The sequence below is a fragment of the Rhinolophus hipposideros genome (assembly GCF_964194185.1).
Source record: "Rhinolophus hipposideros genome assembly, chromosome: 22".
NCBI lineage: Eukaryota > Metazoa > Chordata > Mammalia > Chiroptera > Rhinolophidae > Rhinolophus > Rhinolophus hipposideros.
Window position 1 is genome coordinate 14,310,573 of NC_138068.1, and position 24,141 is coordinate 14,334,713.

Sequence of the window (24,141 nt, forward strand, 5' to 3'; positions counted from 1 at the left end):
GGAGGGGGCCCATACCCTCTCTTAACTCAGCTCCCTGAAGGCCAGACTTCCTCCCTCTTGATTTGGTTCCAAATCTTGTGAGCAGAAAATGCTATCCAATGTCAAACAATGACTCCTGACATTGCAGGATTGCTGGTGTGGGGTCAGGTAGTGGGGTGGGAGTGGGGGTGTTGGCTGTTTGATATGTAAAAAGGCTCATGAAGGAGAACTGTGCTTGCCTGCACTACCTCTTGTTAAGAAAACTGGTAGCAATTCAAGCATCTGATGATGCTGATAGAATCATTTGGAGAGAAATGATACAGGATTAAAGGCTCATTTCCTCCTAATGTTCCGGGGTTCAGTTCCAATAAGACTTAGTGGCATTTTCCCCACCCGCTGGGTCACAGACAAGCCATATTTTTGTTTGTTTTCCTTAGTCTTTTTTTGAAGGTATCATTTACATACAGCAAAATAACTGTATTTTAAGTGAACAGCTTGATGAGTCTTACACAACACTAGACAAAATACAGAAATTTTTATCACCCCAGAAAAGTTTCTTCATGCCCCCTTCCAGGCAGTCACCCCACCGGAGGTAACACTTTTCTGATTGTTATTATTATTTTATCATCCAAATCAATATGTAGTACATTTCAACACCCCAGAAAATTCTCTCACCCCTCTTCCTGGTCAGTACCTGCTCCCGTAGGTAACGTTAATTCTAACTTCCGTTACCTGTTCTTTTCATACAAATAGAACCATCAGGCATTCTCTTTGTCTCTTGTTTTGCACAACGTGAATTTCTTTTGAGATCCATCCACATGGTGTGAGCTGTAGTTTGCTCCCTTTTCCTTCTTGTGGAGTATTCTGCTGTGTGGATGTGTGTCAGTTGGTGGATCCAAAGCACCCACCAGGCCTGGTTTGTCCTCTGATTTCCTTTCCTCAACCCCTTCTGAATCAACTTCTTGCTCTCCTTACGCCTCTATACTCCGTCCTTGGGTGAAAGGTAGAATGGCAACCAGGACTGAGTCTGCTTTGCTCACTGCTGTATCCTTAGCACCTGGGACAGAGTGTGACATATAGCAGCTACTCAGGGTTTGTATAGTGAGTGAATTCAGAGTACATAGTTTTGTTTCCCCGTCTGGCCCTGTGTGGTACTTCTGCAAGCAAACCAGAACTGCAGGATCCCAGGACAATCACTTTGCTTCAAGACTTACGTGAATTTTTGGTCCCATAGAGCCCACTCATGCTCTCTCTGTAAGAGCTTTCCTAACCTCTAGACCAGATTAGGTCCCTTTACAGGCCTCATAACTCTATCACCCCCTTCGTGACCCTCATTTCACTTTATTGTCATTGCTGCTTTCCTTGGCTGCCTGGCTCTCTGATTCCATGGGCACGGATAGCCTGGGTTTCGTTTCACCACGAAATTCCACAGTCAGCACTCTGTCTGGCACATGAGAAGCGCAGAGTACATACTAGATGGGGTGTCTTTCACAGGGAGGTTCTGTCTGCCAGGTTGTTCATCTCAAGACCCCAGCAATTAGGCAAAGCCCTTCAGGAAGAGAAAAATAGACCTGAAAGCGTAGCTTCTGCTGAGGACCGGATGTCTGTGACTCCCCCAAATGCATATGCTGCAGCTCTCACCCTCAAGGCGATGGTATTAGGTGGTGGAGCCTTTGGGACGTGACTAGGTTTTGATGCAGCCACGTGCAGAGCCCCCGTTATGGGGTCAATGCCCTCAGGTGAAGTGGAAGAGACTGGAGATTTCTTTCTCTTCCCCTGCAAGGATACAGCAAAACGGTGGCAGTCTGTAACCCCAGAAGAGGAGTCTCACCAGAAACTGAATTGGTGTGCACTTTGATCTCGGCTGCCCAGCCTCCAGAACAGTGAAAAATAAATGTCTGGTTATGTAAGCAACCCAATCAGTGGTATTTTGTTACAGCAACCTAAGCTGTTAAGACAGCCTCTGTGGAAGGTTTCTACTAAGGATGTAACGTTTCATGGGCAGGGGCATGTCTTTATTCTTTAATGATTTTAGCCCAGACGTTACATCCATGAACATGTTGGGTGGGTCACGGTCACGGGAACCTAGACGTTTACGTGGCGTTGCCCTGCAGAAATCTTAGCATGTGTATTTTCACCCTAATGTTTGGGAACCTGGAAGCGTGGAGGTACTAGATCTGTGACCCCTACATCAACTTCCCTTCCCTTATGTGGTGGTCCTCCCCGCCTCTACCCCCCTGCAACAAAGGGTGTTCAGGGTCTCGGAGAAGTGTACGTAAACCATTCTGGGCAAGGGGTCTGTCTTCTTTCATTCTCCACATAGACTCTTCAGGGCTTCATGCATGGGCCTTCCAAGAGTGTTTGAATTCCTGAAATGGTGTGTAAAACTCTAGGGAACTTGTTTTTGTGCATTACCCTGGGAAGAGAGTCTGGAATTTCTGACCAGATTTTCATTAGGGCCCATGTAAACCCCCAAAATTAAAATGAGTGGTATCAAGTTCCTTTGATGATCCTTCTAGTTAATTACTGAACCATCTCAAGTGAAAGAGGAAAAAGAGCCGGGCAGGAACGCTCCCTGAACCCTGAGTTCTAATACCCCCCCACACCTCCTTCTAGCATCACAGGTCCTGAGCCTTCCCTAGGCCTCAGTTTCCTTTCTGATGACTCTCGTGGTTGGATTATATGATCTCATAGATTCCGCGCACTGTCTAGCTGAAAAGTTCATCTCATACAGAAAGGAGAGCTGACACAAATAAACATAGTCTTTCCGTGCGTTTCAGAAAAGGTGGTACCTACCGAAAAGATCATACTGTGTTTTATCCCAGCTTCTCTCTCTTTGAACCACTAGTCCACGTGACTTCTAAAGAATGTCAATTATAATCAGTGGATTACAAAACAAACAAACAAAAAAACAAGACAAATCAATCACCCGATGGCTTCCTGGTGCCAGATACAGGAAACACTAGGATAATTTCATGCTTTATTCTTGAGGGGACACAGGGAGAGATAACTGCCTTGGTGCGTAAGCACCTGAACATGCAAACCAGTAAGTCATTTGAGATGGAGACACTTACATTCCCGAGGAGATGTTTGTTACTGTACTTGCAGCGACCATCAGAAATATGTGAAAAGAGACTAAACATTTGGAAAGATTAATACTTTATTTTCTTTCTGGTGGTCAGCAATTTACTGCTAATGCTTGAAACAGGAGAGCAGAAACCATGGTGGCAAGTCGATGGAAGACGGCTTTATGTGGCCACATGCTCAAGCCCCAAAGTATTGAAGTCAGCTGCGCTTGATTCTGTCCAGGGCCAGTCTGTGAGTAATCATATTAAGGAACGGGGCAGAGTCCTCACAGAAGTACAAAATATCACCCTTGGGGCCTCATTGCAGACTGATGAGAACTCTGGAGAGTTCATAATGGTGATCAGAGGGTCTATATATTTAAAATGCACAAAGGATGAGCCCAGAAATGATCTGCCTGCCAACTTAACTTCTCTACCTGGAACAAATTATCCAAAAATCAATTTGCAAACACCTTTGAGATAACAAGGCCTTGAGTAATAACCTCCATGGCTTTGTAAAGAAAAGCATCTAGCTTGACTAATCTGTTTAATTTCCTTCTCTGACCAAATGGCAGGCTATAATAGAAGCAATCCGAAGGTGTCCCTTCAGATTTTCTTTGAGTCACACTGAAAAAATATTGTCCACCTCTGTTTCACGGCAATTATTCTAGTTCTGGAGAGTCTTTGTTGCTGGGTAATTAATTAGAAAGAAAACAGTGAATGAGGTATACCTATCCCGAAGTTCTCACCTGAGTTCCAGACTGAAACTCATACCTGCCTCACTCACCTGAATAGCCTAGAGGTCCTCCAAAAGTTCTTGAACACACCAATATTGTACTCCATGCCCAAATGCCTCCCCCACCCTCCACTTCCTAGTCTGCTCCAAGAATCAGTAACTTGTTCATATCCCTTAACAGATAATCTCATTCCTGGCAGCGGGTCCTAAGAACATATGAGACAAGCAGGACTGGAGTCGTTTGCACGAAGATGTTCATTGCAGCATTATTTACCATAGCAAAATCTGGGCCAACTCATGTGCCCAACAACTGGAGAATAGTTAGTGTGATCACCTGATGGGTTGTTTAGTAGCTCTTAAAGACAATGATGGTAAAATCCATGTAGTATGTAAGTAAACGCCTTAGGATGTAATAAGTGAGGGAAAAACAATCTGCAGCATGTCTATGTGTTACTGGAAACCCATGAAAAAGATTTAGTATGTGAATAGAAATTGGAATGGAACATACAGAAGTAACAAAAGGCTGTTGTTATGTTGGGTGATAGGGAAGGAGACATGCGCTGTCTTCTCATTTTCTTTATTGTTGTTTCACTGCTGTTTTTTGCAATGAATAAAAATAACACATATATCTACTTCTATTTTGAGAAAATGGGCATCGAGAGGCAAGTACCCTTCCTAGGGGATAGTTATGGGTTCCATCCTGCGCTGTGATCTTGGTTAGGTGACCTGGTCACTTGGTTCTCAATTTTTATCCATCAATATAGAGCTGATAATGTCCCAAGAGTTACACAAAGTAATGCATGTGAGATTTCTTGGCAAATAGGAAGTACAGCTTTGCTGGTGGGCTAAAGATTCTCACAGAGAGGCCACCATAAAGGCTTGTTGAAATCCTGGTCTATTTAGCTGAAAACACAGAACTTAATGGAGGAGAGGTGGCAACATGTAACGAAATAGAATTGGACATGACTCGTTCCTTGACCCTTGATTCCCACAGGGGTTGCTGTGGCCAGTGACACTCTCCCTGCTGGAGAAACCTGCTAGAATTCAGGAAGAGGCTGAATGCTCCCTGTGTCCCCATCCTTTTGCTGCTTAGGTTGAAATCACTGTTTGGGAGAACTTCCACTAACAATCTGTGCGTTCCTATGAAAGAAATGTTTGTAAACCTCAGACTCCCCTGGGTTTTGAACCAAACTCCACTTCAGTCAAGGCAGGTTCTCGTTTGAGGATAAAAAGCAGAATATTAACCCAGTCACCTTTGCTGTGTTCTGCAAAAACCATTCCCTCACAATTGCCTCCTTTCTTTCCTTTCTGTAAAGGAAAGAAATGTGGTAGGTGTTGCATAGAGTTACTGAAGAGATACTGATTCAAGTATTTACATACAAAAATGTGAAAATTATACTAGGACATGTATAGGGTTAAAAAAGGAACCTGGGCTATGTTTTCATGGCTCTGTTTGGAATTCCGTCTCTTTTCCTCATCTACTTGGATTCTGCTCTGTGAAACACTGGGGTCTTATGTCCCTTTGTGCTTGTCTATCTTTCAGAGCCCCCCACACCCATCGCCCCCCCAGAGCTGCTGGCAGTGGGGGCCACATACCTGTGGATCAAGCCCAATGCCAACTCCATCATTGGGGATGGCCCCATCATCCTGAAGGAGGTGGAATATCGCACCACCACAGGCACCTGGGCCGAGACCCACATCGTTGACTCTCCCAACTATAAGCTGTGGCACCTGGACCCTGATGTGGAGTATGAGATACGGGTTCTTCTCACAAGACCAGGAGAGGGAGGCACAGGACCACCAGGGCCTCCTCTCACCACCAGGACCAAGTGTGCAGGTAAGCGCCTCCTTCCATTTGGACAGGCTGGGCAGTTGCTTTGAGTGACCCTCTTGTTGGCTTTCTGGGACAGTCATTCCTAAACTCCTTCGATGTGAGTATGCGTCCTGTTGTGGAGTAACAGTCAGGGTCCTGGGCTAGCCTGAGAGGACCTCCTGGCTCTGGTGGCACGTCTGCAGACCTCGTGGCTCTGACCGTTTTGGAGACTGCCTGACTCTAGCTGTGTCCGGAAGAGGTTCCTGGTTCTTGGTTTTCTCTCTCCAAGGGCTCCCGTGCCATCGGTCTGCCTGAGGCATCCTGCCTGAGGATCTCTGAGGGCTCCGGTTTTGTGTCTCTGAGGGCTTCTGGCTCTGTGCCCCCTGAAGGTCTCATTTGGACTTATCTCTGAGTGCTTCTGGTTCCTGTTGTATAGCTAAGGTGTTTCTGATTTTAACTGTGTCCTTGAGGGTCCCTGGGTTGGGTCTGTGACGCTGAGTTCTTTGTTTTGACAGCTTACTTCCCTGAGGGTTCCTCATTCTAGTTGTGTCTTTGCAGGGCTCCTAGTACCAACTACATCTTGAGTGCCTCCTGGCTCTGAAAGTGTCTCTCAGTAGGTTCTAGAACTGCTTAGTCACTATGAGCATCTTGATTCTGTATCTCTTGGGGGCTCCTGGCTCCTACCTATGAGTCTGGATTGGGGCTCTCCCTCCAGGGGTCCCCTGGGTTCTATATCCCTAGGAGCTCCTGGCTCAGTGTTCCCAGGGGGCCCCCGACTCCAACTGTTTCTCTCAGGTTCCTGCATGCTGCTTAAGAGTTTGCTGGCTGGGACTGTGTCTGCGAGAGCTATTTGGATCCAGCTGTGTCCCTCAGGACTCTGGGATTCTGTGGTGTGGCTAATAAGGGGTATTGTCTGAGAGTGTGTCTCTAACTGTGTCCCCGAGATGTTCCAACTCTGCAACGCAAGAAATTTAAAGGAGCCGGTGTTCATTTTGTTTTTGCACACCACATGACGTATTTATATTATCACACTTTTTCCCTCTCTGAGTAACCGTTTGATGTATTTTTATCTCATATATATATGAATGGAGACTCAAAATTTTAAAACTTTTTGTCCAAAGGCATAGAATTGGCCATTGGCACAGTCAGGATTTGCATATGACTCTAAAGCCCTCGATCATTGGTCACACCTTGAGAAAGCCATGTGCCATCTGTGTGGTACATAGAGCTGGAAGTGTTTCAGTGGGAATTATCAGCATGGGCCGCTGGCTTCTCAGGGAAAAGGAGTCACTGACGGCTCCTGGGTGGGGAGAGAAAGACCCATCAGCATGGCGGCCGCCGTGAAAAAAAAGCAAAGTAAAATATAGTTAGTTCTGTTATGATGTGACATGTGTATCCCTAAAAGTCACTGCACTGGGCAAATTACGCAATAAAACCACTGGGCTTGTGGTATACAATACTCATACTTCATCAGTGACACATAAAAAATGAAAGGAACCTAGTAAAAATGGTGTCCTCATTTTACACACGTTAATTGCTAAGATATGCGTAAATACTGCAATATATACAGTGTGTTACCTTGAAAAATCCCGATGTTTGCTTGTGGAAGTGGGCGTCCGAAAGGTTGCAGCCTGTGAGCTTCTGTGGAGTGGTGACAGGAGGCTGTCTGAAAATGATGGGAAGTTACACCACCAGGTGTGGATGGAGGTGGCTCATAACATCCTCAGGGAACTGAGGGAGCAGGTAGGTGATTGAGGTGGGTGCATCGTATGTATGCCTACGTGGCTGAGGTCAGCCGGGTGCAGTTTCTGCTTCACTCACGTTTCTCCATGCAAAACACACACAGCAAATGTGAAATTTGTGTTATGCTCAAATCGTTCCCTAACCTGTCAATCATGATGCAATATACGCATTTCATTAAGACAAGCGTTAGAGAGGAATTGACTGTAACCATTCTGAAGTATCTCCACAGTGTACCTCACCAGCGTGTAACCCAAAGTCTGTACTTCGTTACTTGGGAGTATTCTTTTGAAAGTCATCGAGCCACTGTGATAAATGGAGATGCCATTTTCTTGATTATTTTCAAAACTGGGCCTTTGGTAAAATTCCTCATTGAAACCTGAATTATGAAGCTTACCACTTTAAAAGGATATGAGGATATGTTATTAAATCAGGTAATACCTTATCTCAGCTTTGCAATTCAATATCCATCCATAAAAATAATTGATTTGATCCCACCAATGAGACTTTCCTCTTTCCACAGGGTAAATCTAAGGGTTTCCAGGGTTTTTGATTTTTATAAATGATTTTCAAAGTACTGTAATAGCCCCCATGGACTTATTGCTGATGATCATATAATACATTTTGAAATTCAAGCACAAGATGATCTTCTCAATAAAAATTTATAATCTATTGAAAATTGTTGCCACAACTATGTAATGGATTTTACATGTTGAAAACACAATTGTCTGACTATCACTATAAAAATTATGAGTTGAATGCTGTTTGTGGCTTTATATTTTTAAAAATGTTGGTGTTTAAGTAAGTCATGACTAAAATCTTCAATAACCCACATTTTACAAACTGCGTCATCAAAAAGATCATCTTCTTTCCCACAATGCCACTGGTGGTAGAATGTTCTTTTCCTCGTGATTAATTTTTAAGAGAATTCCAGGATTGATAGCCATTTGTGGATGCTGTGTATTGGGTTGGGAGTCCGAGTCCCCTCTCCCTATTCTATTATTAATCGCACTGGAAAGGTACTCCTTCTTTCACAAAACAGAAAATAAGAAAGTGTGGAGTAATGCTAAGCAAAATAAGTCAGACAGAAAAAGCAGAGAACCCTATGATTTCACTGATATGTGGTATATAAACCCAAAAAACAGCAAAAGAACAAGACAAACAAAAACTCATAGACACAGACAATAGTTTAGTGGTTACCAGAGGGTAAGGGGGCAAAGGGGAGGGAGATGAGGGTAAGGGGGATCAAATATATGGTGATGGAAGGAGAACTGACTGTGGGTGGTGAACACACAATGGGATTTATAGATGATGTAATACAGAATTGTACACCTGAAATTATGTAATTTCACTAACAATCGTCACCCAAATAAATAAATAAATAAATAAATAAATAAATAAATAAATAAAATAATGTCTGCCCAGAGAAATTTACAGGCTGGGTTAAGATTCCAACAAAACAGCAAAAAGGGTAAAACATAAACACAAAGTCGAGTATTCATGGAGAAAAACAAAGTTGAGATGGAAAGGGCAACGTTCTTAGAATGATCTAGAACAGTGGATCTCCAAGTGTGGTCCTTGGACCAGCAGTATGAGCATCACCTGGGAACTTGTTAAAGGAAAAATTCTCAGACCCCACCCCCTGATTTAATGAGTCAGAAATTCTGGGACAGGGGGGCAGAAATCTATGCTTTAAGGAGCCCTCTGAGTGATGCTAATGGCCACCCACCTTCAAGAACCACTGATATACTGTGACATACCAACATGCCACTTTGGTGGCATGCCCATTATTTTGCTTGGTCCTTGAGGCAGCTCTGAGAGGTAGATGGGAAGAAAATTCAGACTGAACATCATCAGATCAAAGTCACAAATCATTTAAGTACTTAGAGGTAAGTCTCCTGGCCTAAGGAAGTCCGCAGTAGTTGAAGTTTCCTCTGCATGTGTCCACTTGAGGGTGTGACCGGGTAGTAGGGAGGCTGGTCACTCTGGAGACCAGCTGAGAATGAATGGCTGCCAGGCACTGCCGCAATAGTCCATTTCGTCAAACATTTACTGAGTCCCTTCCGTGTGCCAAGCTCTGTGCTAGGCACTGGTGGCAGAGGCTCAGCAGGAAGCTGCAGGCTTAGGTGTAGCTCCGGAAGATGCCAGAGGGCCAGTTCCCAAGGGCCGGTGAGGATGTATCAGGGTTCTGCCAGGTCTCACAGGCCACGGACCAGGTAGACCACTGGGGCATTGGCAGCAGAGTCCAACCCTCGAAGGGTGGACATTGTCAGTAAGAGGTGGCTACAGGGAAGCAGCCTAACCCATAGTCTGGAGTTCAGAGGAAGACCTGTAGCCAGTGGAGCCAGAGCCTGGACAGATTGTCAGCTAGGAATCTGGGAATATGGGGATGAGACAAGCGACGCAAAGATAACACTCCCAGGCGTCTGCTTGGGATGACTGAGAGAGGAGTGGTGGAGCCCTTTTCTGAACTGGAAAACACAAAAGGTGGTTTAGGGGCAAGGGAGTGAGTTTAGCTGTGGAAGTGTTGTGTGTGAAGGGAAGAGGCACTGCAGGCGATGGCATAGGTAATTGACATATGCACATCTGGGGCTCAGGAGAGACCAGCAGGTTACCTCTCCCTCTTCCACCAGCACTACCTGATTGCACCTGGATTTTAGAATCAAAGGGACTTCTTAGTACCGATGAAAGCAATCGAATTCTCTTTCTTCGTGCTGTTCTCTTGAGGTGCCCCATTCATTTACTTTCTTCATTCATCATTTTGTTCCTTTTGCTCCGTTTAATCATTCACCATCCTTCCTGAGATACCAGCCTGGGGAGCAAATGCAATAATGTACGTCAAAGTGCTTTGAAAAGCTCAACATGCTCTTCAGATGCTTCTAATGAAACAAACCATTATTTGTTGCTGCTATTGTTGTGCGCGTTGTGGCTATGAACCATCGGACCCAAACAGGAAGTCTTACTTGTCCATTTCTCTGGACTTCCTGGCATCTGGAAGGGTGCCCCGTGTTCTTTTGTTGGTCCTCAGTCAGTGAGAAATCTCCTTTCAGAACGTGAGGAACCTGTTGTGGTCACGGACTCGCAGGGGTTTCCTTATCCAGAGCCGTGGGCAGTTTCCTGTGGCACATCCCCCACAGCAGACACCCAGTGGTACGGGTCGGGCCTCGGAGGCTTGCCTGGTGTCCCCTCAACCCCACCTTGAATGCTGTCTCTGACAGGAAGTTCCCATTCTCCCATGGCAGACCACTTCAGTGCTGGGGACCCTGGGTGGTTACTGTTATTCTCCACCCAGTGTTAGCCTGGTTATCATAAAACCTCTAGATGGGGTTCTACGTACGAACAGAGTATCCATTAGGTTCAAAAGAGGTGGAGCAGCACATAGGCTGAGAGCATCAGTTGTCTGGAGTCCACAGGGAGAGCCAAGGGCAGTGGCATTGAGAATGGGGGCCGAGGTTAGTGACTGGGGAAAGCAGGTGAGATAAGAGGTGCGGACACCACACTGGCCCAGCTTGTCCCTACAGCTCTTCTGCAGGTACCACTTTGAATGGCCTGGGCACTTGCTTGTGGATGTCCTAAAATATCACCCAGCATCACACAGAAGAAACTGTCTCCCATTGTAACCCAAATCTGTCTCTGTACAATACTCACTTATGGATCTGGTTTTACTCTCAGTGGACACTTTCCTTCTTATCTCCAAAACAGATCTTCAGCAACCTAACGTTGTCTCCCTTAATGTCCAGAAATCTCCTCCCCTAAAGCCTTGCTTTAGCCAGACGGTGGGCAGTACTCTTCCCATCATAGTTATGGGATCACTAATCAATAGTCCAGCAAGCTAAGTGATCGTACATCTTCCCGTGATTGCTTTCCCCTGGAAATTATGGGCCCTGTGGCCTGGGAACCACATTGTGATCTCGCAGAGGTCCAGGCTCTCCAAGTGAGAAGGGTCTTTGTATAGCTAGAAACATGACAGATACTGCTAATTTGGAGGGCCCTCTTCCTATTCCCTCCACCTGAGGGTTGATTGCACATTACATGCTATTTACATATTTCTGGTTTCCACTTGAAGTAATACACGCCTACCACTCTCTTTTCTCCAGGGGAATAAGAAAAGAGAGATTCAAATCTCTGGACTCGATGAAGTGAGAGTCGTCATTAGAATTTAGTGAAAAGAATAGAGGCTCTAGAGCCGAAAAGAATCTGGTTTTTATCTCAAGCTGGCACTTGCTAGCTGGATGACAGCATACCTGTCTGTGCCTCAGCTTCTTTCCTTCTAGTGATGGAGGGTTACAATACTGGTGATGCTTTAGTGCGATGCATTGTATGCCCGGCAGAGAACCCAGAACATAGAAGCCCCTTGATGAACACTATTTAGGAATAAATCTCAGGACTGGAGAGAGGGGGTCAGAACCTAAACTGGGTCCCCTCACGGTGGGGTGATGGCCCCTGTCATAAAGAATGGCTCTAGTTGCTACTCTTCTTTCTCAGGCAGTGGTGGATTAGCGCAGATACTCTGATCATTGCAGGGACGATGGGACATGAATGGCTGTGTAGGTGTTCTGGAGTCCTTGATGTGTGGCTCTGGGGCCCAGAGGTGGCTTCAGTGGTAACTGATAATCGATTCTGTCTCTAGTCCCAAGTAAGAGAGAGAAGTGTGTTCTCCAGACCCTTCTCTCTTCTACAAGGCCAAGGCTAGAGAGGACCTTGCCTTACGAACAGGGAGTAGAAGTGTGTTCTGACCCTCTGTGGTGAGCACACTCAGGTGGGTGCTGAGTTTTCAGTCTACCTTACAGTTCTAGGGCAGAGAGGGGGCACAGAAAGAGCAAAAGAGGCACTGAAGTTCTAGAAAATAGAACAAAGGCACGTAATGAGTCTTGTGAGGCTTCCCCCCCGCCATTTCTATAAGCCTCAGTTTCACAATCTGCACAGTGGGGATAGCATCACCTGGCCTAACTCTTAGGGCTCTGAATTCTTAGGGCAGGATAGTGGCAGGCGCACAGACCTCTAACTCCCACCTCTGCCCTGTCATAATCCTGGTGGGATGGTCCATAAATCTTAGGGAAACACAGCAAGCTTAGCCAGTAGCAGTTGAATCACCATCCCACCCAGAATCAAAGCAAAATCTGAAGACCAACAGAGAAATGTATGACAGTGTGAGAATCTAGGGAAGGAGGGGTGGGTCTTCACCAAGCCACACCATGCTCAAAGGGACACTGACGCCAGGACTGGGCAGGTGAGCCACTGAGGACAGACCGTGACCACCACTTCCTCAAAAGGATGTGGATTTGGGACAGTGGCTATTCTTAGTCTTCCCCTCTGCTCAGCTTTCTATGCTGCCTCTGTGCTTCCTTCCTCCCCTGGGCATAGGGCCACGGAGGAGAGATGAAGGGATGAAGGAGGAGGAAAGCCTGCTCTCACCACACTCGGCTGCGGAGCTGCTGCACGAGCCAAGCCTGTGCTAGGTCATGAGATACCGTCTCACTCCTCACAGACCCTCTCCCCATCCTCCTACTGCACACACAGTGTCTACAGGTGGTTCTTGGAGCACCCCTCACTTATGGAAGGGGAGGAGATAAGATAAAGCCTTCTCTCCTTCCACTTACAGCCCACCCCCTAGAGTCTCAACCCACACAGAATCCTTATTGTATGTGTTGAGTGTGGTGTTGGAGTGAAGAGCAACGTTCCCGTAGCTAAGAGGTTCTCTTAGCAACCTCTGGACGTGTCTTAGCTGCCCTCTAGAACACAGCTCACTCTTCTTGGTTTTGTAGCCGTAGGTCAAATTCCAAAGCAACAAGAAAAGCTGAATGTCCTGTTACTCTTAGGTATATCCCATGCTCCCTAGGACTACCTGGAGAAAGTAGGACCACCTGGAAGGGGGAAATACAATAATTCAACAAACATACCTTGGTGAATATTTCCCCCCTAGTCTCTTATAATTTTGAAGGTTGAGATTTGAAGAAAAAGTGAGCCACAGGGAGGTATTCATGATAATAAGAGCTGTGTTTGTTTAACAATCTGGCCAGATTTTTAAAAATAACCCCAAAATATATTAAAATTAGAGGTCAGTCATTCCTATAGCTCTGGAAATCTTGAGGTAACAACAGAAGGAGAATGGATGATGATAGTAAAGAAATCAGTGGCTCCCCATTTTGAGTATCTACAATATATAAGATCCACAGTGTTGAGTTTAAGTATTTTATGTGTAATTCTCACAGCAAACTAGTGGAGTAGGTATAATTTTCCCCACTGACTTTCTGGAAAGTAAGTGACTTATCCACGGCCATATATCTGCCCAAGTGGCTCAGGTGGGAATTGAACCTTTAATTATATAGCTACAAAGCTCAAGCTCTTTCTAATGTGACCCCCAGTATCCAACATCATTATGAAAGCATAAGGCACCATGACCCAGTTGGGTTCATTCCAGAAATGCACTATTGAAAAATGTTGAATATTAGAAAAACTATTGGTATAATAGCTTGTATCAGTCAAAAGAGAAAATCCATCTGACCCTCTCCAGAGAGACTGAAAAGTAATTTGAAAAAATTCAGCCTTTATTACTGATCAGAATTCTTAGTAAGCTAGGAATAGCAAGGCACTTTCTTATTTCTAGCAGAAAATGTTCTTATAGCTTCAAAGCCTTAAGAGAATAAACTAAACAAACAAACCAACAAACAAACAGAAAAAAACACCTTATGAGAACTACTAAGAGATTTCAGTATTATGGTCTGACTCAAAGCAAATACACAAAAATCAATAGCCATCTGCCAATAATAACCAATATAAAAATATAATAAAACATGTCCTATTCTCAAATGCAATTAAAATATACGTACTTAGTAGTAAACTACAAAATGTGCCAAATCTATATGAAAACACATGCACCTACAAACCTTTGAGGAAAATAAAACAAGACCTGAATAAATGGAGAGGTATATCATATTGTTGGATTAGCAAATTTAATATTGCAAAGATATCAATTCTCCTCAAATTAAATTATGGGTTTAATACAATTGCAATCAAAATCCTAATAGGGGATTCTTTTTGGAAATTGACAAAGTGATTTCAAAATTGATCAGCAAGATGCAGGAGAAAGTAGTGAAGAGCACGTTGGAAAAGCGGTGGTGCTGGTGGGGATTTCTCTGTGCAATATCAACATTTGTTATAGCTAGAACAAAGCCTGGAAAATAATCCAGTATATAGGGAAACTGGCTTTTTAAGTTTATGTAAGGATTGCTTAACAAATAGTACATGTGTAATTGGCTAATAATTTGGAAAAAATAGATTGAATTGCCATGTATATCATGATATGCTAAATCAATTCTGGACCAATTAACAAGTTAATTTAAAAGCTGGATAAAGCAAGAACCAGAAGAAAATATTATTTTTGTATTGGGAGGGTCTTTCAGTTAATTAAAAGCAAACAAATAGACTATTACGTCAGAGTTTACAGGTTTTGCTACATAAAAAAGAGCAGAAGAAGGAGAAGGAAAACCGTCTATACTATATTTGAACAAAATTCCAAAAGCAAATGGGTAAACTGGGTATGGGAAAATATGTGACAACACTGAGAACAAGGAAATCATCACACATATAAAGAGCTCTAGCAAGTTAATAAAAAAAAGCATAAAAAGTATTAGTTGGTAATTGCAAAACAAAATATGAATGGTGGAAAAAAAATTAAGTGTCACAGATAATCAAGTCGATGCATTTTTAACCTATAAAATTACCAATCTAGATCCAATTTTAATTGCTATAATAATAAATTGGCAAAGATAAAAATGAACTGGCAAAGAGCAAAGCAGGCTTGTACAGGCATTTCTGCATGTGGCTTAACTGGCACAGTACATTTGCTTGCTAATTTTTTTCTAGTAACAAAATAATCAGAGCTGCTTAAAAAGAGCTGTATACATAGAGGCCATCGCTGCATTATTTATAAGGGCAAAAACTTGGAAATCACTTAAATGCACCAACACTAGGAGAACAGTGAAGTACATTTTATGCATACACACAGTGGAAATCTATGCTGGTATTGCAAACCATGTTTTCATCGAATATCTAATGGCATGGGTCAATGTTCATGCTATAATAAGTAAAAAAAAAAAAAGAAAGAAAAAAAATCTGCTTACACAACCACATATGTAAATTATGTCCCAATTTTTGGAAATACAAATGCACAGCCCATATAAAGGCTGGGGCCAATTTATCGGTTGGAGCTATAAAGTGTCAACGAGAGTCCCTCATTCCAGATTCTGCCCCAAGATGTCTAGAGCTTCCCAAGAGAGCACCTGTGGCCCCCATTCCCTGCCTGCCCTGAATCCTGGTACATCACTGTTGCTCTGTGATGTCCTACCTGGACCAAATGTGGAACGGGCCCCTCCCCACCGCCCTCCTAAAGCTGCACAAACACAAGGCAGTTTCCTGTAGCTGCCGAACGTCTCCTGATGTTTGACGGGACACTGGCCAGGGACTATATTGCCATGCTGCCCAGCAAACTATTCGAATTCCTTCCATCCGTCCACAGACTTAAAAGTACTTTCAATGGTCAGGGGTTTTTCCACTTATCCTCTAGCCTCTCCCTGCCCCCCAAATCACTCATAGGTGCTGCATAGTCATCTCATCGCCAGAGTACTTCATCTTTCCCAACATCAGATTCAGGCCCCTCTTTGCACATGTTTTGAATGGAGGTGAACGTGTATAGGGGGTCTGGAGAGGGTAGCTAATGCTGAGATCAAAGCCTTTATTTTAATGGGAACAACCCTTCCTTTAAAAATGTATTTTAATTTATTTGCATTCAGTATATGCATAGACACACATACCATATATGTGGTACTGATTTATATGCATACATATGCATATAAATATAAATATATGCATATGAATCTATACCATAGATGTGGTATATATGGTATAGATATGGCATACATATAATGAGATTATGGGTCACTGTAAATGTTTTCTCTTTGTTTTGCTGTGCTGTATAATATTTATATAACTTAAAAGTAGGTTTCCCCCTTAGAATCAAATGTGAATGTGAAAGATTGTTATAAATTGTAAAGCACTTTATAAATGTGGGACGTTATTTTTTTTTATTATATTTAGTGAATCATTGACATTCTAGGAAAGTACAGAAATAGTTACACGTTTGCTGAGCCCTGGGCTGCAAACCAACCAGTAGGCTGTGTACAAATGCAGCAAGGGGCAGGCAAATGAGGGGTTTGCCTCTAGCCCCATCTGAGTTTGAATCCAGGTTCTATCATTAGGATGCTGGAAAGCTTTGGGCAATTTGCCGAACCTCTCTGAACCAGTTTCCTCATCTGTTAAATGGGGATGACACTGCTCACCTCATTAGGTAGAAATAAGGGTCATTCATAATGATGGCTAATAATGCACTGATTCTGCTTGCAATCCCATGAGGAAGGGGCTGTATGTCTCATCATCGCCATCACTACCCAGGCTTAGAGAGGTTAAGTATTTCATTCCACATCACAAAGCTTAGAAAGTGTCTGAGTTTAAAGCCCATCCAGTCTGACTCTAGTCCCTGCTTTTAACCCAGCTGGTGATAGACCTGTTGTCTCCAGCATAATGCCCAGAACCTAATAGGTGCTTAGTAAATGGGAGCTTTGGGCAGGTTAACACCCTAGAGACTTTCCCTCTCCCTACCCAGGTCCTCCTCACCAGTAAACTCCCCTGTCTTCACTGTGGTGGGTCCAAGGCAACGGAGAGCTACTTGCTGTGTTTCCAAAGGGATCCAGGAGGTCCCACAATTTCAAGGGCTGGGCATGCAGACTCAGCCAAAACTCTGTCAGAGTCAGAGGAATCCCAGGATATCTTGCCCATCACTGGCCATTTGGGAACGTAGAGACCCCGCTATGCTGGGAAGAATGGAGAGCTGCACAGAGCCGTGAGCACAAACCTGGCTTGAGGACCTGATCGTGCAAGCCAGACAGGGCAGCCAGAGTGTCAGTCATGGTTTCTCAATCATCATTGGCTGGACTCATGGTCATTCTGAAATTCATGAGGGGCACTGTGGCAGGAGCTGGGCGGGAGCGCGCATATATGGGGACCCAGCAGGGAGTGCATGTCCACCCATCATTGCCATATAGACTTCCCTGGTTGGCGATGTCTTGAGTCATTAGAAGCTTGTAACTCTTCCAACCACCCCTCTTCCCAGCTGGGCTCAGGGCTGAAAGCAGCTACAGCTGCTACAGTGTCTGTCATGGCTCTGCTGTCCTCTCTTCCGTCCTCTTCATCTTCATACTTGAGAAAAATAGAGTAATAGCGACACCTAAGCAAATTTTTGAAAATAGAAAATATATCCTGTATACCAATTAATGTGTTTTTTTGCTAGTGCATATTCCATTTCATCCTTGACCCCATTTTTATTACGTAATTATGCTTCATGTGCCATTTATAGGCCCCACCTGTCACCCAACACCATAGAGTAAACATTTAACAGGTTCTTAAGGAGTTTTCAACGTTGTTTTAATGGCTCCATAGTGTCTCATAGAGTCTAGTGACAAAGATACAGTTATTTACTGAATGGTTCCTGTATTGTTGGATATGTGGGTGTTGCCAAAATGTTGCCATCTTCCTGCCTGTAGCCTTCTGTTTGAAATATTTTTCAGACTAAATTTCAAGGAGGGAGGTATTAAAAGGTAGAGACATCATTATGACTTCTGCAGCATTTCACAGATGGCTTCCAATGAAATAATTATGCTATTTTCTAATGATGTGAGTACTTTCGGTGTAACCTTGACAGAAGCGTGCACTACAATTTTTTTTTTCATTTTGCCCATATCATAGCCATCAAGTGATGTTTCAAGTCTATTTTAATTCAGGTCTGCCTGTAACCTCCACTTTTTCATTCTTCTTCACCTTGCTCAGATGTGCCAGCCATTCTAGTTTTTTTTTCTTTTTTTTTCTGTTCCTCAAAAACACTGTCACAGCTCTTTTCTGCCTCAGGGTCTTTGCTCAAGCTGTTTCCTCTCCCTAGGACTCTCCCTCCACTCACACCCTCCCCCAGTTAACTTACCGTCATCCTTTATATGTCCCTTTAAAAACCACTTCACAGACAGAACTTACTTGACACCCTGATCTAAATTAGTCTACTTCTCACTCCCATTTTTAACCACTTACAACACTGTTCGCAGAACTTATCCTAATGTGTAATCATCTAATTATTTGTGTGTCCATTGATTGATTGTTTGCCTTTTTCATTAGCCTATGTACTCTTCGAGGACAGTATCCTTATTTGTTTCGGCCACTAGTGCCTGGCATCAGGCTTGGCACATAGTAGGCACTCAATAAATAGGCGTTGAATGCATGAATGTTGTAAAGATATATGCGTGCACTGCAGAAAATTTAGAAAATCATAAAAATACACTCACAAAAATGTAAGGGAGCCAGCACAGTATCACTCAGTGATAACCACTGTTCCCTAGTTGTTGTTTTTTAAAGTAATATTTTTTTTGGGGGGGGGGAGGGGAACAGGACTTTATTGGGGAACAGTGTGTACTTCCAGGCCTTTTTTCCAAGTCAAGTTGTCCTTTCAATCTTTGTTGTGGAGGGTGCCGTTCAGCTTCAAGTTGTTGTCCCCTCAGTCTTGGTCGTGGAGGGCCCAGCTCAGCTCCAGGTCCAGTTGCCGTTTTCTAGTTGCAGGGGGCACAGCCCACCATCCCTTGCGGGAGTTGAAACTGGCAACCTTGTGGTTGAGAGGATGCACTCCAACCAACTGAGCCATCCGGGAGGCAGCTCAGCTCAAGGTGCCGTGTTCAATCTTAGTTGCAGGGGACGGAGCCCACCATCTCTTGAAGGACTCCAGGAATTGAACTGGCAACCTTGTGGTTGAGAGCCCACTGGCCCATGTGGGAATCCAACCGGCAGCCTTCGGAGTTAGGAGCACGGAGCTCCAACCACCTGAGCCACCAAAACTTCTGTTACCTAGTTTTTTGTGTTTTGTAATAGTGTCATGTTTTATATTTAACTCATTAATCAAATGGGTTTATTTTGGTCTTTGGTCAGTGATGAGATTTCAAGTTGGTTTACAACTATTTAACCTATTATCCCAGCACCATTGGTGGAATGAGCTTAGAGTGCCCCAAACAATGGGATTGGGGAGGAAGGAGAAGTCTTTAGGGAGAGAGAAGGGAAGGAAACTGGTAGCCTGACCCAAAGAAGCTTCACAAAAGAAAGCCTATCAGAGTGCTAATTGTGACTCCCCTGCCTCACCTGCCCTGATGTCAGGACAGACACCCAGACGCACTTAGGGAAGCTCATTTGGGGAGGAAGGCTCTAGCCCGGTTCCAGTGACTGGCACCATCTGCATTTGCAAATCTTTGACAGTATTATCTTTCTAAAGCCTTTTATAAACATTATCGATCCTCACCATGAATCTGAAACTAACGAGGTTAGTCACCTCCATTTTACACTGGGGGGCACTGAGCTCTCAGGAGTTAAGTGATCTTCCCTAAATCCCAAATCTCCAGATAGCTGTGAAATAACTTCTCCTGCCCCCAACCTCTTCCAATTCCTACTCTCCTACCACTGTAGAAGGTTTCTGTGTGCTGTGAATCGTGGGTTAACCGGATGTCTCAGAGGAAAGGAGAGGGCGATGGGGGAAAATAAAGCAGGAGTTGAATGTTTTTGTTTGTCTGTTTGTTTTATGTGAAGGGTAAGCAACAAATCCATTTAAACTTTGCCCAGACTATTTTATATAGGATGTTGTGTGAATGACACACAATAAAATTGAGCCCAGTGGAATGTCTCCCAAAAGGAAAGGAGTCAGTAGTATGGTTCTTAATTGCCTTTATAGTCGGTATGTCCATTTGACCATTGCACCCACCCCAAAGCCTTTGGTCAAAGCCACGGCAGGGTAGACGTTTCAAGGCATCTCCTAGGCAGTAAAGGGCCACCCAGTGTCTTGAGCTGCACTAGAGTCTAAACGTGCTGAGTGCAGAGCCTTGTGCATTTCCCCTCGGTGTCTGGCATAGACAGAGGACTGAAGAATGGATACATATGCCATTTGGGTGTGGCTATCAAAGTAATGATCTTCTGTATTATGGGGAGTTTAGGCTTCAGAATAAGCGTATAGTGGGACACCTGTAATATGCCACACAAAACATCTCAAGAACATGATACTTGATTCCAGCTACATATGTACAGAAACAATGGATGGCAGGTATTGCCTAGGGGAGTGCTGGCACTCTGGGGACGAGCTATGACACCTGCCCTGTGAGCAGGCTGGTGATGCTGACCGAGGTGTTTGCCAACAAATTTGCAGAGACTCTGGTGCCTGGAGTACATGGTGGGAAAGTTAAGGATGGTATTGAAATTTTAATAGCATTCTGTCGTCATGAAAGAAATATCTTTTCATTATTTTTATTTTGGTAGATACAGAAACGCACTAAAAAATGTCAAAATCACCCACAAATCACCACTCAGATAGAACTATTCCAAATTTTGGTATAACTAACTCTTCCTGTTAGGGTTTTATTATTATTTTTTAATTTAGTGCAGGCATGTACCTCTCTCTCTCCTTGGACCATCTGGAGCCAACATGTACATGTTGCTCTGTAACTAATTTCTTTAATAGTGTATGATGGATATGTTCCTATGTACTTATGTTTTCTTTACATCCATAAGCACAAATATGTACTGAATAATTCTATGGGCCAGGCATGGAACTTGGTGTTAAGTATGCAGCACGATAAGTAAAATAGACATGATCTTGTTTTTCATGGATCCTGAGGACTCATGGGAGGGAGGCATACGTTACATTTAATGTGGATGCAGAAATATAGTCTGTCCTCATAATTTGCAGACTCTGTATTTGCAAATTCACCTACTCACGGAAATGTATTTGTCATGCCAAACGCAGTACTCAAGAATGCCACAGTCATGCCCAGGCATGCGCAGAATGGTGGAAAATTGGAAATGCTGAATGCACACGTTCCCAGCTCAGGTCGGACAAAGTGACACTGCCTTTTTGTTTCAGGGCTCCGACTGTAAACAGATACCCTTTTCGGGGTCTATTTCGTGCCATGTGTTTCCCATTTTTGTGCTTTCTGTTGGTGATTTTGCTGTTTAAAATGGCTCCCAACGGTAGTGCTGAAATGCTGCCTGGCGTCCCTGCGTGCTAAAGGGCTGTGATGGTGCTCACCGAGAAAACGCGTGTGTTAGGGAAGCTCTGTTCAGGCATGAGGCATGGTGCTGTTGGCTGTGATTTCTAGGTTAATAAATTAGCACTGTGTATTAGGTCAGGTGTCTTAAAACAAAAATAAAACAAGGTTATGTATTGACTGGCGGACAAAAATATTGTATCACAGGCTCCCAGGAACCTAAGCTCGTACTTTTCTCTGGAGCAATGGTTTAGTATTTGCTAATTTAGTGCAACTTTATAGAACATAAATATCACAACTAGTGAGAACCAACTTATACATTTATACAAATCAGTAAGGTGAGGGATGGTGAGGGATGGAACTGTACGTTTGGGTTCTTTGGCTCTAGATACCCCTTAAACCTGTTAAAAAATAACTTTCGAGAAAAGGTGAAATCATGGCTCTTACATAGATATACAAATGAACATGAATTTATTTACTTCATTTATGAGGAACCTGGTGAGGAATCACAACCAGTACAAAGGAAAAGGCACAAATCAGAGACAGTTATAGATCAGGAATATTGACATGACTACCCAAATAGAGGCAAAACTGGCTCCCCCTCGCCCTTTGGGAGGGGGAGAGATGGTCCTTCGCTCACATAGAACTATTTGCATGTCAATAGACAAAATTATCCTGCCTTGCTGTCAGGTATCTATAACTTTCAGAGTTGTAAATTAGCTCCCACAGAATCAGAATCAGATAACAAGGAAGCTTGCGCCATAGAGTTCATAGTTTTTCCATCACAGATTTCCCCCCACACAGCCATGGTAATAAATGTGTTCAACCTAGATAGAGTGTGTGGAGACAAGAGAAGCAAACCCTGAGGAAGGCCATCCACGTGAGGCTGGGTTGCAAAGGCAGAACCTGCCGGGGAAACGGTAAAGAAACAGCTAGAGAGGCCGGAGGAAAATGTGATGCCTTCAGGCCGACAAGACTGAGGATGGAGAAAGTTGTCAACTCTCTGGCGTTTGAGTAAGATGTACTCTAACAGGATCCCCTTGAATTTGGTATCCTGGCAGTTACTGGGAAGCCAGAGGGGCATAGGGTAGGTGAAACAAGGGTGACAAAGTGGAAATGTTGTTTTCATTCAAGTCTTGATATGCTCTTTGATGGATATACCATTGATTTTACCCTAACTTGGATTTGTGGAGTTTTAGGTCTTTTCAAATTAAAAAAGATTGTAATTAATGTCCTCATACATATGAATCTATCTGCACATATCTAACATTTCTTTTTCTAGAAAAATTCCTGGAAATATTGCTGCTGGGTCAGCAGGCTATTTCAAGGCATTGAGACAGTTCTTCAAAACTTGGACCAATATGCAGCCCTCCCTCCACTGTGGAGGGGCACCTCTGTTAATTGGGATATGCTCATCTAAGGCTATTACAAGTCAACATTATCTCTTATTCGTCTCCATATCCCTGAGACAATAACTCTACAAACAAGTGGCTTGGTGTTTGGAGCTGATAATCAATGGCTTTTATTTCTTATCACGACTTACAAGCCACAGCCCCCTGTTTGGAAAGGAGTCGGTTCTCTCCCTCGTTGGTACTAACACATGTCAAATATTTGCAGGTGCTTATCTTTCTTTAGGCTTGGCTTAGGCGGGCTCTGAATTTTGAGCATCTGACATTTTCCCTGCCGTATCCATTCCTTGATCTTCCTTAGGGCGATCCTGTCTTGCCTCAGCTTTTCATCCTCGCAAGGCATGGCCGTTCCTCCCTATGCTAGAAAAGTCCCATCTTACCTGGGCCAGGAGAGGGGATGACCACCTTTCCTGGCCTGAGAGCTGCATCGGCAGCTCTGTTTTTCACATCAAAATCTCTGTCCAGTGCAAGTATACTGAGGACTTGTTTCTAGGATCTTATGCCCACTGTTTCTCATCTCTGATTTCTATACTCGCCAGCATTTTTTCGGGCTGTGTCCTCTGCCCAATGCTGTCTTCCTGACACATTACACTCCCTCGCCATCGTACCTGTTCTGTGGCTTTGACAAAATATACACACATTTCCATCTCTCTTCTGGGCTCTAGGTCTATGCACCTAACTGTCTTACATCCGCCTCAACCAAAAATAGCCTGCTTCTATTTGATAAACAGCAGCCTGCCTACCAGTTCAGAAACCTAGAGTCATTTGGGATTCTCCCTTCTCTCTCTGACTCTCACATCGTAGCATCCACAAAACTGTGCATTTTCCCTGCGTCTCCCTTAGATTTGTCTGCCCCTTCATTCCCAATTTTACTCTCCCAGTCACGTACATGATCTGCGGATTCTTTGCTGCCATAATTCATTGAAGTCCCATGTGTGTTTTTACACCCATTACCAACTTTTGTCTTACCAGGTCTCTGAGACCTGGCACATTTCTAAGGCATATTATTATTTTCTTTTCCAGTAGACTATACTGTATTTCTAAATGTAATTTCATTTTGCTACTTCGGTATCATTCCACTTTTGGTCCATATCAATGGATCCTCTCAGGGTGAGAGGGGCATTTACAGACTCTGTTGCCATTAGGATCAAATACAAGATGACAACATTGGATCCATTGGGTTGTCCTGCTGACACAATGGTCTCATGATGACTGAAGGAATGAATGAATTGAAATGCATAAGACATTAGTACAATACGATGTTATCTGTACATCTTTCTTCAGG

At 43.8% G+C, this 24,141-nt stretch overlaps 1 protein-coding gene across 18 annotated transcripts in view; it reads left to right on the plus strand.

The window, feature by feature from the left end:
* Window positions 1–24,141, plus strand: part of PTPRT (protein tyrosine phosphatase receptor type T) — a 965,600-nt gene that overhangs the window by 449,616 nt on the left and 491,843 nt on the right. For all 18 annotated transcript variants that reach the window (XM_081034722.1, XM_081034718.1, XM_081034731.1 and 15 more), the window contains exon 7: window positions 5,324–5,617. In XM_081034722.1, coding sequence (XP_080890848.1) covers window positions 5,324–5,617 — 294 coding nt within the window. The remainder of the gene's footprint in view (window positions 1–5,323; window positions 5,618–24,141) is intronic.